Source organism: Neolamprologus brichardi, chromosome 1, assembly GCF_056152115.1.
Source record: "Neolamprologus brichardi isolate AB-2024 chromosome 1, ASM5615211v1, whole genome shotgun sequence".
Lineage (NCBI taxonomy): Eukaryota > Metazoa > Chordata > Actinopteri > Cichliformes > Cichlidae > Neolamprologus > Neolamprologus brichardi.
Window position 1 is genome coordinate 3,225,674 of NC_142104.1, and position 15,960 is coordinate 3,241,633.

Consider the following 15,960-nt stretch of genomic DNA (forward strand, 5'->3'; position numbering starts at 1 on the left):
TCCTGACACGTCTCCTGATCTGTGTTGTTAGCAGATAACTAACCAATACTCCTCCAAGACACAGGGAAACGGGATATATGTGAGACCTGCCTAAATCCCTCATCAGTTATAAAAAAGGTGGGGGGATTAGGTGGGGCTAATAGAGCATGGATGCTTGTATCCTCCACCTGCGCACCTTTCGGATATGTTATGATCTGGTGTTTCCTGCAGAAATAGTTTGTGGTGGTAAACCTTGTCCTTTTCTCCAGTTTTAACTGTTTTCTCTTTCTTCCTTTTCTCTCCAGTTTAGATGAGTAGTATGTTAGTCAACAGGAAACTTTTGTAGTGTATTTATGTGTAAATAAAATCATATGCACACAATAACTAGAGGATCAATATTCAACTGCTTCTTCAGTCAGTTCATGGATGGACTCCAGATCCAGGTAGTGATGGTAGACTGTATTCTGCTCAGCAGCTGTTCTCTGGAGGTTAAGTAGGAGTGGACCGAACCTGAACTATGGTCTCCAGCTGCACTCTTTTAATCTAAGAGTAAAGAAAATCTTCTGGAGAGCAGCTGAATGATATCAGCAACCTGATCACCCTGCTGGTGGGAAACACTGGAAAGGGTAGTGCTTGCTGGTTACCAACTTTCAAAATAAGAGCGAGCAAGTAAAGTCTGTATGTAGGGAAATGCTACTCAGAACAGGTGGGTACCGTTCTCTGATTGGATCAAATTATTTAAAAGTTACCTCAAAGTAAAGGATGAGTTTTTCTTTTACTGAAAGGTTAAAAATAAAGCCTGTTGCTGGTTCTGCTCTGGCATCTCTGTCTTTTGTTTTTCATTTGCCTGCGATTATACATGATGAACGACACAAGCAGATCTTCAATCGCCACAATTCTAATTTGAAGGGAGAGCTGGGAATTCGAGGAGACCCTGGCAGAGTCCCCAGTGTTCCCATCATAAACGTCCGGGTAGTAGTGTTGGTGGTGGGGGGACTCCATGTCATCCTTTCAGAGCCTCAGCCATTGTGACTTTGCCAGTTTGTCTCTGTTTTCTACACACGGACGCTCTGAAAGCAGTTTTTCTCTGCAGCTCCTGGAAACCACAGACAGATTCCCAGCAGCACCCTGGAAACCAGCACAAACCCCTTGACCCTATGCTGGTCTCAGTGGTGCATCAGCTTCTCTGTGGAGCCCAGCTTCAGTGAACAGTTTGAGCACTGTGCAGGAGTCTAATATCAGGCACTAATAACAATCTTTAGGCTTTGTGTTTCCATTTTCTCTCACGATCAAACTGAATCGTGTGACATTCATGACCGGCTTAGTCACTTTAACATCTTAGAAACTGCAAAAATGACTCTCATTAATCTTCTCGAGCTTTGAGAACTTTGGGAAAGCCTTCATCGCTGTCACCATCAGCTGGTTTCTGGTCCAGTCTGAGCTGTCATCAGGTGACCTATATCAGCAGGAACTCTGCTTCAGGCATCGGCCCATTTCAGCATCTCACTAGCCCACTGCCATACATTATCTCTGACCCCCGACCCCAAACTCAGAGGTCTCTCCGCTGTGATGATAGCAGCAGCTGTTTGTCTCCAGCTGTGACCATCAACTTGTTTCAGACTGGAGGCTGTGGGAGTCAGTACAGTTCTGTATGGGTCTTTGTTCCCAGCCGGCAAACTGTTAGCAGTGTGGCGTCACATGTGGGACTTGTTAGGGCAGTAATGGATTCAGCAGAGGCCTCTAGTGCCCTTCAGTTCAGCCATTACTGTGCATTCACAAGGCAGATGTTTTTAACAGTGACCACATTCAGCCTCGGTGGCAGCAGGAGCCAAAAACGATCCTTCAGGACTTTGATGCAAGCGTCCCTCGGTTACTGCTTGGAGTCAGCTGATGGACTCATCTGCAGCTGTTTTATACCTGATTTCAGTGAATACTTGTCAGAAACACTAGACATCCCAAAATTTGAGGAGCCTGGAGAGCAAAAGGATTAATCATAGGACTGATAAATCAGTCGAATATTTCAGAGCATTCATTGATCGTCCGTGTTCTTGGACACATTTTCTCCGGGTTTACATAAAAACAAATAGCATGTCTGTTGTTTTCATCGTGGACAAACAAATCTTTTCATCGTGTGTGTGTGTGTGTGTGTGTGTGTGTGTGTGTGTGTGTGTGTGTGTGTGTGTGTGTGTGTGTGTGTGTGTGTGTGTGTGTGTAACTGAAATTCTTTGCATTGTTACTCAAACGTTCTACGACGTCTGAGAAAATGAGTGTGCATATTGTCTGTCTTGGCTTACTGTATTCAACATGTGAATATTATTTCGGGCACCCTGAGCACACTCGGTCTTATCTGATCTTGGAAGTGGGATGTTGCCTGTTTAGCACTCGCATCATAGACCACCTGGGAATTGTGCTGTAAGCTTAGGGGAGGCTGTTGGACGTCTGTTAGTCGGAAAGTTTGATCCACACTTCCATCTGTGCCGCAAGATGCTGAACTCCTGGTTATCCCAGCGCATCCTTAATGTGTGTCTGAATAGGTAACTTTTGTTACTTTAGTGCACGAGTGGAAAATGTAATGTGATTAGAGTAATGCATTACAAAGTAATTCATTAAAACAACACTTAACCTGAGGAGTTAGAAGCTTTTAAGCCTTATTTTTGGGAAAATTAACCAAACCGAGTCTTTTTAATAAGATTTGGGTGACTATTCTTTGCTGGGGAAAGGCTTTGCTCAAAAGGCTACAAGTGGAAAGTCTTTTTTCTACATGTCTGTTCACAACAAACTTGACCTTTTTTAAACTTTCATTTAACAAAGAGGTCCTTTAATTTTTTAAATTTTTTTTTTGCCTCAAGGACAGAACATGAAGAGACACGAGACAAAAATAAGGACAAATCAGGACAAACAAGTAACTGAATACAAATACAGAGCCCAGCTTAGGAATGTCAGTATCATTCTTCAGTGCGAAGTAAAATGATACATAAAGGCTGAAGGTTAGTTTCTGCCTTTATCAGTAAAACCGAACTGATCATAATGGAGTCGGGGCTGATAAACAACACCAGCGTTTTCCTGATACAGAACGAAGAGAAGACTTTAGAACAAACTGCGTCTGTTTGTATTATCAGAGTTTTAAAGTGGAAAAAAATGGCACACGTCCACTCTAAAGAAATGAAAAGAGATAAAGTTAGCTTGGTATATTGTGTTACAGTTATCACTGTCTCATCGGTGTGCTGTGTTTATAGCTGGTAATACTGGAAAACAGGCCTGTCACATTCTGAGGAAGGTCCGAGTCACATTGACACAGCACTAAAAATCATGTTTTACTGTGTGGGAAGTTAAAATGAGCTGGAGTTGGTTTAGAACTGCTTCTTTGAATCAAACTGTTTTAAGTCTCAGGAACACAATGCAGAAAAATAAACCTGCTCATACCGGAGCTATCAAGATTTCCCCTGACAGAGGATCCGTCCTCACCCGCTCCTTGTTGGGTTTTCCTGGGTTTTATTCTGAATGTTGTGATTAAACTGGATTAACTTTGTTTGGTATTTAAATGATTTATTTGCAGCATTTGTAACTTGAATCTTGTTGATGTACCTTAAGTTCTGCCAGCAGGGAGTGACAGAGAGGAGAGGTGAGGTGAGGAGGGCAGGGGGAGGATCCAGAGATGTATGATTGGCAGCTGGTGGGCGGGGCTTAACATGTGAGAGGCTAGACTGAGAGTTGCAGTGAATCAGACCTCACCGGAGGCGAGACACACGGCACACACACAGACAGACGGAAAGACGGGAAGAGAGGAGCTAAAATGGTCTTAAACTGGAATACACAGCGACTGACAGCGCACTGCAAACATGGTAAGATCACACACACTCAGTCTCTAACATCCAACAGAAGTCTGCAGCACATGGTGTGTGTGTTGAGGGAGGTTTGTTAGGGGGGGGGACAGGGGTGTTGGGTTTCCATCAAGGTGTATTCTGAAACATTTGTCCTCGTGTGTGTGTGTGTGTGTGTGTGTGTGTGTGTGTGTGTTCAGTCAGTTAAAAAGTCCTTGCAGTTACTGTGTGTGAGAGTGTGTTTGTGTGTGTGTGTGGTTTGGAGCAGAGTCTGTGTTCAGCTGAAATAAACCTCTAAATTCAAACCTCTTGAGTTCTGAGTTCAGACTCACAGCAAAACAGAGAAAAGCGGAATCATCTGTTGGTTCAGCAGTTTAAAATGTCCATGATTGAAAAAGCAAAACAAATGCAATAAAACGAGTATGCAACAGTTCACAAAGACAGCTAAAGTGCAGTAAATAAAAGCAGCAGTAAGAGCTTTTTTGGATGCACATTTAATTGGAGTCCCTGTCTTCACCCTCTTGTGTTTTTCCAAACTTAGTTCAAACTCTCAGATCTTTATTTTAAAGTTTTTAAGTGTCAGTTTGTGGTTGAAGGTTTCCATAAAAAGCAAAAGACAAACAACCCCCCCAAAATTATGTATACCAGGACCTTTGTGTGTCTTTAATGAAGAGCTGCAACCACGTGAGGGCTTTTCTCTAGCCTTCAGAGAAACCTGGGGTTAAATGTAAAATGTGGTGATGTTTAATGCATTTAGATGTTGTGGGCTGTCATGATGCTGGTTTGGATTGTACTCCTGTTTTGTCCCTCAGCTCCTCCTGAAATCTGTTGTTTGTTTTGGTCCTGTGGTCAGTGCGTCACCTCTCAGGATTTCCTTATAGGCTTTAAACCTAGTTTGGTTTTTGGTTTGGTCAGTTATGACTATTTAGCATCAGATGGACTTTTAGCAAAGTAAGATCATTAAGGCCACAACGTCTTAAACTTAATGTAAATGGGAGTCCTCCTCACACACAAGAATAATTATGGAGTTCCACAGGGTTCTATGCTAGGACCAATTTTATTTGCATTATGCATGAATTATATTATATTATTTGACATAAAATACATTTTCATCATTGCTATGAAGATTATATCAAGCTCTATCGATCCATCAATCCACACAACACAAAGTGATTAGATAAATTGCAGGAATATCTTGCTAGCAACAAAGAGTGAGCTGCAAAGTGACTCACTACGAGCGACTCACTTCCTGTGTGGAAGCCCCTTCACAGTTAGGAAAGAGGATTATCCAGGTGGTGCTCATTGGTTAATGACTTAAAGTCACATGTTAGCCAGTAAGCATGCGGCTTCACTGTCCACCCCTCATTTGTCACAGCTAGTGTCACACCTAACATCAGGATGGCAATGGCACAAAAACATCTCTGCCTCGTAATGGATTTAACTGACTGTCTGTTTGTGTCCTGCTATAGAAACGTTGTAGTCTGTGTGTAAAGATGGCTTTAATATGGGGGTGAACAGAAGAGAGTGGTTATCATTTATTTTATGGAAGAACAATTAAATTTGTACCTGTAGTGTTTTTGTAGTTTAATTCACTCTGGGCTCATTAACTAACATCAGACCCGAGGAGCACATTTTATCACACTCAGAAGAAGAGACAAAGTTTTAGTGAAAGTTCACAGTGTTGGTTTGACCTTCAGTTTGTTCCCAAAGAGCCACAGCAGCGTCCCTCCCTGCAGTACATCCCAGTGCCCATCTGGCAGAAAAGAAGTGTAACAACACAAAACTGTTTGCCACAGATATCTGTCTTTCCCGTGAGCTCTTATTTCACTGTACACTGTGAGGTTTCTCACTGCTGGCCAGAAAACTGTACAACATTCCTGTTTTTCCAGTTTTATTAAAGTGTAATAAACAGATCGCTTTGCCTGAACAAAATGCCTGGAACAAAAGTCAGAGGGTAAAAAAGTTTTGTTTATCAAAACCTGAAGACTTCCACGTTAAAGAGGTCCTTTCTTTCAGGGAGTTAAGAGCTTCCTGCTTTCCTGCAGCAGTGAAGTAAATGAAGTGGTGTTAAAAAAAGGTGTTAAAAGCTTGTCTGCATGAATGCAGGGTTCCTCCTCCAGTCACATTATAATTCAGTGGCTTTATATCAGGTTCACTGGGATTTGTTTGTGGTTTGTAAGTCTTAGAGGAGAAACTGCTGAGTAAAAGGTCATCTGTCGGAGCTTGGATTAACTCAAAATGAATGATCGTGATTTATTGTGGACTGAAATGCTTTGCGGGCTGTCAGTGCTTCATTGTTAGACTTCAGAAATCTTGGCTCCCGCTGGAGGTGTTGCCCCTTTTCCTACTATTTTACCTGAGGATAAAAATAATATATTTTTTAAATGAAATATCTAAAAATACACAGATTTCTGTGAGGTTAATGTGACACAGCCATGGCTTGTATGTGGACCAGTCGTAATAAGTCACCCCTCAAAGGTCCATTTTAATCCAGTAAAAGCCCTGATTGGTCACTCTTCATGACCAGAAGGCTTCAAAATAAGACCCTGGATCTCATGTCCAGCCTGCTCCGATTGCCACAGTGCAACTTGGTAACAATGGAGATAAATAAGTGTGTGGCTGTTGTTTCAGTGAGTCACACTTTGGAGGCTGAATCACACACACACCTGAGCAGAGATGAAATGTTGCCATGAAGGAGTGTGATTGGGTGTGTTTGACACAAAGGTGAAATATTGCGAGGCTGAAGAACACGTGCTCGGGCAAAGGTTCTGCAGGAGTTAGAACCAGGAGGTTGTCCTGCTGGAGTGTAGAGACGATACCTGGAATAATTTACTGGTTGGTCAACTGTTTTTAAAGCAGAAAATCACTCAGAAAACACTTCAATTACACTACAGTCGCAGCACAGCCATCTTTGGTCAGTTTTCCAGATGTTTTGCTCCGTGTTCCTGTCTCTGAACTGAAATTGTCCTCACCCCAGCAGCTGACTCAGACTGTGATGTTATGCCATCATGTTTCATCATACTGGTCTGTAACGTCCCTCATGAATGACCCGTTTCTAACCGGGTTTATAGCAGTTTGCTTTCTCCCTGGCCTGCAGTCCTCTCTCTGTGATTAGCAGATCAACCCCCTGCTGGGATGACCCAAATGGCACTATGCTGTGATGCGAATCAGTGTTTGAGATTTTGGTGATGCGCACTTGTCATCATCTCCATAAACAGCCTATTAAATAAGCAGAAACGCCCAATATTATTCAACACATTCCTGCATTGATTATTTTTATTCTGTAAGATAAAAACATTTAATCTCAGCACATCACAGCTTTCGTCTGACAAACTGCTGCTCTGACAGTGCCAGAAGCAAGACACAGCCTGACATAACCTCTGCCGGTTTGCACGTGATGTTAGGATAGAGATAAATGTACTCTTTTCCTCAGAGCAACTGTGGAATAAGCTGTGTTCATTTAACTGGATTTACGGTGAGGTCTCAGTACCCCCTGATCCAAACCCCGAAAACCAACCCAGCATTTGGGGAAAAAAAGAAAAAGTTTCCGTTAACACACATTAAAAATTATTTCAGTTTTCCCCCAAAAGCCTTTTTATTTTTCTCAAACTCCTCGTCATTGATGCTTTGGACCTCACACGGGTTAAATTGAGATATAAAGATCAGCGGACGTGTTCAGGCTCTTCCTGCGACACCGTCTTTTTACCCAGCAGACCCTCGACAAGTCCAAACGCCTCTGATTTACAGAGCCTTGAAGCTCTGCAGGAATGTTTGAGGCACTCAGATAATGGACTCGCACTGATGGAGGTTACACACAGAAAACAAGGTGTGGTCATGGATCGTTGACATTCTTACAACAAACATGTCACCAGATAAGCCTCAGTGTAATTCAAGATAATTAGTTTGGGTGATTTAAAAAAAAAATGATTTCATGACATGAGATTTGGGAATACTTCTTAAAACGGCTAAAATCTGCTTCCAGTAAACAGGATTTGATGGACGAGGTCTCCATGAGCGGGCTGCTCATCTTGCGTATCGGGTTTAACACACTGACCCAGTGGGCTTCACTTCACCGCCTGATGGAAGCTGTTTTTCACGCTGCCTCTCGGGTCAGATGTCAGAGGGAAAAAGCTCAGCCTTTGAACCTGCAGGCTGCAGCTCAGCCGGAAATGTTTTTATCTCTTGGGACTCGTCAGCGATAGGAAGTGGTCGTCGTCCGCGGTGTTGAGTGCTGCGTTGTTGGGATGGACCCGCTGCGATGCGCTTCGGAGGAGGCAGCACAAAGAGCCAGTGTTCCTGCAGGTCCTCACCGTACCTCAGCACCCTGTCATCTTCCTGCCCCAGCCTGCCTGAAACATGAAGCCTCTTCCCCCTCCCTTCACCCTCAGCGCCGTCTGGGAAAACACCCCTCCACCGAAAAACACGCTACCTGAATATAACACCCGTAAAATAAGATTCCCCCCCAGGCCAATAAATTGTCTGACCTACTTCACTGTGAGGTGAATCCTGCCACACATGCAGAGAGCTTCAGGGTCCCTCATGTGGGATATTACATGTATTTCATTGTTTTCCACTTACAAACTTTACATGGGTGGTCCACTGCACTATAATTCCCTGCTCGTTTTAGCATTTTTGTCTTCATCTTATTATCTTCATTTATCATGCGGGATCCAAACAACACTTGATTAAAAAGTTCAGTCACAGCTAAGCAGCCGGTCCCAGCTTTTTCCTGCCGTGCATTTTCTCTAAAGACTCTGTGGCAGGTTGCTGTCGTGGCAGTTCATGATGTCATTCAGCTGCCCAGAGAGGATGCTGATCATCCTGACAGACTCCAACTCCACCACTTTGGACTGCAGCTGGTGATTCTAGACCTGTGTCTGCTCTCATATTCGCTATCACATATGAATGATCGTGGTTGGGTTTTTTTTTTTTTTTTGTTTTTTTTTAACATGACTTTTAGTTTTGTGATGTATTGATTTCAGCAGGAAATATAGGGAAAGGTTTTTTCAGTGAGGAAAGGTTAAATGTTAAAGGTGGGAAGAAGCTTGTGCCCAGAAACACAAGAGGAGCGAGGATGTGAATCAGCACAAGTTTCATATGGATCCTATGTGTTGGAATTTATTTTAAGAAAGAATTAAATGGTAAATTGAATGTATGTTTGATACTTGATAATGTATATCAAGTATCAAACTTTTTAAACTTCTTTTTAATGACTTTTTACAACCTGTTTTTCTAAATGTCAGACTGGTGCAATCAGACTTGAACTGCATTACAGATGTAATCAGTCATAATAATGTTATGTATGTATAATGATAAATAACAGCGCTGAGGCAGAGATGAGTCTGCAGCGTGCACAGAGGTAAACGTAGGAGTTGGAGTTACAATCGGTGCATCAGTTGAGTCCTCCGCCAATTTAATGTAAACAGAATGCGATAAAGGGAGCATGACTGCTTTTCTGGTCTGTAACTGGGCAACTTTAAACAGCCCACATGAAGGTGTTTATGGTGGTATTTACAGTAACTGCAGCTTTAATGCTGAGCGCAAACGTCTCCTTACATGACTTTATTTAAACCAGCTGGTTTGTCGAGGATTCTTGTGTTCAGTGAAGTTTTTTTTTTTTTGTTAATATGTTTCTTCTCTGTTATATCAGGTTAAATCCACTCAGATTAGGTATCTGTGGACTTGTTAGGTGACTTTTTACCTTTGAGGTGACAGAATTATGACTAGGTGATAATTTGTCTTTAAGATGGACAGATGTGGCCGAAACTGTTTTGGATCAGTGTGTTATGAAGAACTGTTGGGAGCTTGTTGCAGGCATCTTTGAGTTAACAAAGTCAAAGATGGTGGAAGCACCTGCAGAAATCTGCAGTAGCAGATTAATGGAGTTCAGATATCTGCTGCTTCTCTGCACTGGAATCGAAACACATTCAGAATTCACTGAAGGTCGTTCGAGGGGAAAACATATTGTCGGCGCATCAGAGAGAGGCTTTCAATGAATCTGCATTGTTTCTGTTTACAGTCCTACCTGCTGCCACTTGAACGTAAGCCGCCCCATCCTGCAGACAGACTTCCTTCATGTCCTGTCTGTAGTTTGGGGTTTAAGGGTGCAGCAGTGTTCATCATGCTGCAGGTTGAGCTTCAGTTTTGGCTCAGTTTGCTGCAGTAATAATTAGGATGTGTTGCAAACATGAGGAACACCTTTGATGTGGGATACTGGGGTTTTGTAATGTGATACACAGATGAACCGCGAGGTTTCATGCGGTTGTCCACACCAGATCCTAGACCAGCTTCTGTTGTTAAGTCACCTCAGGCTGAGTTTGAAGATGAACTGAAATATTTCGCTCTGACTGTGTGCAGGTACTTGGGACAGCTCACTGTTTTTCTGGCTTTTTGATTCTCTCCTCTTGAGGAGAAGATGTTTCTTGCTTTAGACTTTCCCCCGTCGAGTACCCCTGCAGCCCCTCTGAGCCTCTCAATGGTCTGAGTTTAGCTCGGCCCTTAAATCAAATCGTGTCCCACAGGGACCAGCCATTACCTCTTTCCCCCTATAAAGGGCCTTGAAGTTGGGCTTTTTGTCCTCCCCACTCAGCCAGCTGAGCTCAGCTTATTGAGCAGCCTGTCAGCTCTTCGCTGTGAGAAACTTGCAAATCTAATCTCATGTTTTAGAAACTCTGTGTGTCAAGGTCACTGCTCTACGCTATCGGTCTGAGCGCTGTGGCGCCGGACGCCGAGACGTTTTTGTTCCCCTTCAGGTTTGAGAAAGGTTTGTGTTCATGTGGGATGGATGGTGGCTCAGCTGCTGCCTGGCCTCATGAAGGTGTGAACTCCTGTGAAAACACTCCACAGGAGGCAGAAACAAAGACCACAGGCAGTGTGAAAGCAAAGTGAAAGGAGTGTTTGCTTTGAAGCCGAGGACCTCGCTGACTTTAGCTGATTTTATATCACGTCTTTGCTGCTTCCAGTTTAGTTTTATTGCTCAGGCTCTGTTAGTCTGAGTTTTGTTTCTTCTTCTCTAGTTAAATAATGTATACTACAATACAAACACACTTTTAGTTCTGAAGAGTCAAACTGAAGACATTTCCTGATAATCTGCATTTCATTTCAAGGTCCTTTCAGACATGTTTGCCTCCCATGAATCTGACAGCGTCTGACCTGAGAGAACATCATGGTCACTTTGTTGTGACATTTTATGCTATTATTATTGTGGCAGATTGTGACTGTCAGTTTTAAGTTGCAGCTTCATCAGAGAACAACCTGAGGTCTTCCTCTTCTTCTTCTTTTCTCTTCCTTTGTGCTACAATCACAAGAAAGAAGATTGATGAGATTTTATTGATACCACAATCCCGTAATTGATTTTTCTAATGAATTTTCTATGGGTAAAAAGTAGCCCTGTGCAGGTTTAAAGTGTCAGTGCAGGTGTATTATTCTCTGTCTGAAGGCAGTGAGGAAACGGATTACCAGGTAGGCTTAACTATGAATGCATATGCTCATGACATCATTATTTTGCAATGCACGATTGTGGAGGAAAGTAAACAAAACTCGCCAGTGCTGACAGAACTGATAATCTAAGGCATGCAGTAGAATCAGCTCGGTTCCATGACTTGATATCGGTTCTCCAGTTTTATTTTTTCCTCCGTTGAGACCACAATCTTGAAACTGAGCCTTCCTGAATGGTGTCCAGAGCGTATGAGTTAAACTCTAGGCTGGTGGTCCCATATCCACTTGCATAACAGCCTTTCCGTTTGTTTTTACCTTCCATGCACTCAAAAAACACGAAAGGTAAAAACACAGAGTTCCAGGTCACTGGAAACAGACCAACTGGAAAACTTCTTCCCAGGTGTGAGCTCTTCAGAGTCTGTTTGCAGTGCTAACAGGTGGTGAGAGAAGTTTCAGCTTGTAATGTCGGTGTGAGGGACTCTCATTGGCTGTCGGTGCTTAGGAGTAAGCTTTGTTTTGATGCCAGTTTGATTGGAGTGCTGTGGACGACCTGGCAGATCTGCATTTGCTTTTTCAGTAGCTGATTACCAGCTTTCTTGGCCCTTGTTGCCTCCTGTTAACTTCCTGATGCCTTCCCACTTTGAGTCATGTCGGACTCCGGCAGCAGCAGTAGGCCTCGATCGGCTTTTGGAACTTCCTGAAACGCTCTGAAGAATTGGACGTGACTTCTTGGACTGTCTGCACCACACAGCAAGCTTTATTATATTTGTCAGAAAATCCCATCAAATAATTCAAATAGTCACTGTTGATTAAAATATTCACCTGTGGTAAGCAAGTGGCATTTTACCAATTGACTTTGAATACCTGAGCAGACTCCGAGCCTGAGGCTGAGGGCTTTGATTTCCTCTGTGTGTGATTGTGGATGTGCATCTGTAGCATTCCTTTCCTATTATCTGTGGATCGCTGCCTGGTACGTCGTCTCATCTGTCATGTTTTCCTCTCATGATGAGTTTACAGCTGGGATTTTCAGAATAAAGGCATGCTCATTCTGTTCATTCTTGCTCATCATTTGCAGATTAGACAATTAAAGTCTCATCTGTCTGATACTATCAGGTAGACGAGACTTTAATTGTCTTCTACTTTAAACAAGCTGCAACAGGTCACAGCAAACAGAAACAAGTCTCTGAATGAGAAAAAGGCAGTTTGTGGTTAGAGGAAATATTGATGAATGGAGCAGGAGATGAAAAACGACACCGTGGAGCTTCCCGATACAGACATGCTTTATTATTTTCACACGGGACTTGTGTGACCCGCAGGCCCTGTTAGATTTGTAATCGTTAAGGAAACAGAGGGTGTCTGCATTTGTAATTTCCACATTTCACCAGAGGTCATCAGATAACACGAAGCTGTTGAAAAGGCTTCACAGACCTCTGACGCTGTGCTGTGATGAGGGATGTGGAGCCACAGCGACAGAGGCTGCACATCCCTGTGGGACAATCAAACATCTGTCTAGTTTACCGCGTCGAGGTGTTTTTCTGTTAAGGATCGTCACTGATTTCAAAAGCAGCGTGTTTTGTATCAGGGTGGGCCGCCTGTGGTCAGCCGCATCGCAGCAGCGCAACAGAGGAGAAAGAAAATAGCATCGGATTTTTATCTCCCAGCCACAATCGGCAACATGAACTGCCAGACGTGTGTGTGTGTGTGTGTCTGTGGTGTGGGTGTTTTTGTTGTGATCAACTGTTGGCTGTGTGTTTCTGCAGAAACCATCTGCACTGAAGGTTTCTTAGTGTTCGTCCTGAGTAAGGGAGCCACATCAAATGGATATAAATATGTGAGTGGCATGAGGCTGTTGTTGAACTGTGGTCTTGTGCAAATACAGCTGCAGATATAAGAATATGGATCTTTTTATTTTATGTGCAGAGTGTTGTTTGCATGCAGTGAAGGAGGCCAGCACGTACAGTTTGTCTACAGTTTTGACAGATTTTTGAGCGCTGTGTACCACATAAGATTCGAGGTCAGTAAGCACAACCAGAATTCATACATAACGCACACAGGAAGGGGCACTGTCGATTTTTTTCAGAAAATCAAAGGATTGATTTTAAGTGTGCCTTATTTTCCGAAAAACACGGTAATAACGACGGCTCGCTAGCATGCTCTACCAAAAAATTGTACTTTGGTGCATATCTGACAGACGAAAGCCAAACCAGTTCCACACCACTGAAGCTGCAGCATTTTTACAAACCAGTTCTGGTTCATCCGTTTCATTCAACGATCCACTTTCGCCCTTCTCATTCTGCGTCACCGCCATGCTTTTTCCGCCAATTCAATTCAATTCAATTTTATTTATATAGCGCCAAATCACAACAAAAGTCGCCTCAAGGCGCTTCATAGATACAGAGAAAAACCCAGCAATCATATGACCCCCTATGAGCAGCACTTTGGCGACAGTGGGAAGGAAAAACTCCCTTTTAACAGGAAGAAACCTCCAACAGAACCAGGCTCAGGGAGGGGCGGGGCCATCTGCTGTGATTGGTTGGGGTGAGTGCGTATGAAAACAAAGGCACCGCACATGCGCATTTTACCCATATTCTATCGCCATATTTAATTTTCTTATCATTGCCTAATGTTATAACAGTATTACCGTGAACGGTATGATATAGCCCAGCCATTCTCCAGACTAAAGGCAACTGACGGTCATTTTATTTGTTCCATGTCCAAAAAATGAGAGCAACAGTTGTTACCTTCACTCAGTTTGTAAGTGAGCAAACTCACAAATTCAACAGGGATTAAATAATTACTTCCCTCTGCGCACATCACTTCATCCTTTTATTATCATTTCATAGACTTTATTATTGTGGCACAAAACATTGTTTGATGCAAGCAGGACTTAAGAGACCTTGTGCTTTCTTATATATCAACATCACAATGTTCCCTTTCTGCGCCCCTCACATGTGGCTGACTTTGACCAATAGAAGTGTATATCAGGCTTTTCCCCGCAAGGAAATGTGGGAGAAAGGGAAAAATCTGTAGCATTAAAGAAACCTTTGAGGTGAGTTTTCTTAATCGGGTGTTTTACTCAATCACTGCTTTGATTGGACAGACTGAGCCTGGCATGAGGTACAGCTTTTTCAGTATCTGGATTGAGCGCGTCTCCGTCACTGGTTGAATTGGTCTGTGCCGTCAGAAATCTCTACTTTTCTATCAGCTGACAGCTGGCCTGGCCTGTCACTGTTCACGTCTCTGGAACGGGGGGGGAGGTTAAAAGGCCATATGTCCTGTGGGTCCCTCGCCTATAGAGCTCCTCCCTCCCCATGCCATGTTACCATGATTGGTAACTAAAACAGTCCTGACCTCTGCTTTGTGGAACCGTGACCCCCTTTTGTGGCTGGGCTGTTTTAACATGTGAACAGTTTCAGCACGCCGCTGATTCCTCCTCCTCCACACCCAACAGGAACTGGTTTGCCGCTGAGCAGTCAGCCGAACAGTTGGAAGGATGAATCATGACCCTCAGGGGAGACACGGGCTGCCACTAACTATTCATAAAACCAGCTGAACCTGAGATATTACATTAGTTTATCTCAGAGGCTCCATCCTGATTATTAAACAGGAGCCCTTTTCTCTTCCATGCACATGCTCATTTAAAAATGGCACCAAGTACTGACAGCAACAGTGAGACTGAAAGAGTAACATCTGAAGAATGAAAGCAAAGCATAACGTGATGGTTGAATGGACATTTTAAATATAGTATGAAGTAGAAAAAAGTCTCACAGCGACCAGTAATTAGAAACTTGATTGATTTTTGGTTTCATAAAGATTTTTGCAGTCAGTGTGCAAACACAGTGTCCTGACCTCACAGCTGACTCTGGGTCTTCTATGATCTATAGACCCTTTCAAGATGTCATTTGTATTAAAAAAAGAAAAAAAAAGGCCCATAACTAGCGTGATAAGATGGTTTCAAGACTGCATTTTATCAAATGCAATATAACTTTTGCTCACCACAGATTGAAGCTAAAGTTGATGTTAGAATTTGGGTCGACCTGGTCTGAGCACCAAAAGTGGTTCAAAGAAGGAACGATGGTGAACATGTAGCACATGTAGAGCGAAGGCTGGCCCGTAGAGCCCGATCCAACCAATTAGGCAGGTCATAATGTCATACCTGATCAGTGAATGGCAACACATGCTGAGTATAAATTAGGCTATCAACCAGGGATGTTCCTGGCGACTCATTTCTTAATCAACTAAACATGAGGGGAAAAAAATGAGACTGACCAACACTCAGATATGAAGTTAAATTTGAGAACCGTTTAATGGAAAATGTCAAAAACGACTAATATTTAACTAGGGCTGCAATGATTAGTCGACTATCAAAATCATCAACGACTAATTTAATAGTCGACTCATCGTTTGAAGCTTTGTAAGATCACAAAAGACGCTTGAATAAGTAGTAGGATTTAAGAGTGTAATAACGGACTGAAACAGAAGATGGCAGCACTGCATGTACAAGGATGCCAGCTGCCGTTAAACCCCGAAGAAGAAGAAGTAGCTCTGTCCCAGAATTCATAGCACAGCTCAGCTCAGTTTCCAACAATGGCGGCAGCTAGTTAGTTTTAATATTACTCTTATTATTCTTTCTGGGTCACAAAATAAACGTTTAACATATTTTCAGTTGAGAATGTAGCTGTGTAAACCTCAAATATCTGCTCAGTTTATCAAGACACCACAT

General features: G+C 42.9%; 1 protein-coding gene across 3 annotated transcripts in view; it reads left to right on the forward strand.

Annotated features, from left to right (window-relative positions):
• The window catches only part of plekhg4 (pleckstrin homology and RhoGEF domain containing G4), a 78,844-nt gene that overhangs the window by 27,814 nt on the left and 35,070 nt on the right, over window positions 1–15,960 (forward strand). Inside the window, exon 1 of one of the 3 annotated variants that reach the window (XM_087840803.1) lies at window positions 3,715–3,821. The exons of the other annotated variants lie outside the window; for them this stretch is intronic. Within the exon in view, the coding sequence (XP_087696929.1) occupies window positions 3,819–3,821 (3 nt within the window). The 5' untranslated portion in view covers window positions 3,715–3,818. Of the gene's footprint in view, window positions 1–3,714; window positions 3,822–15,960 lie in introns of those variants that run through there. 3 annotated transcript variants of the gene reach the window in all.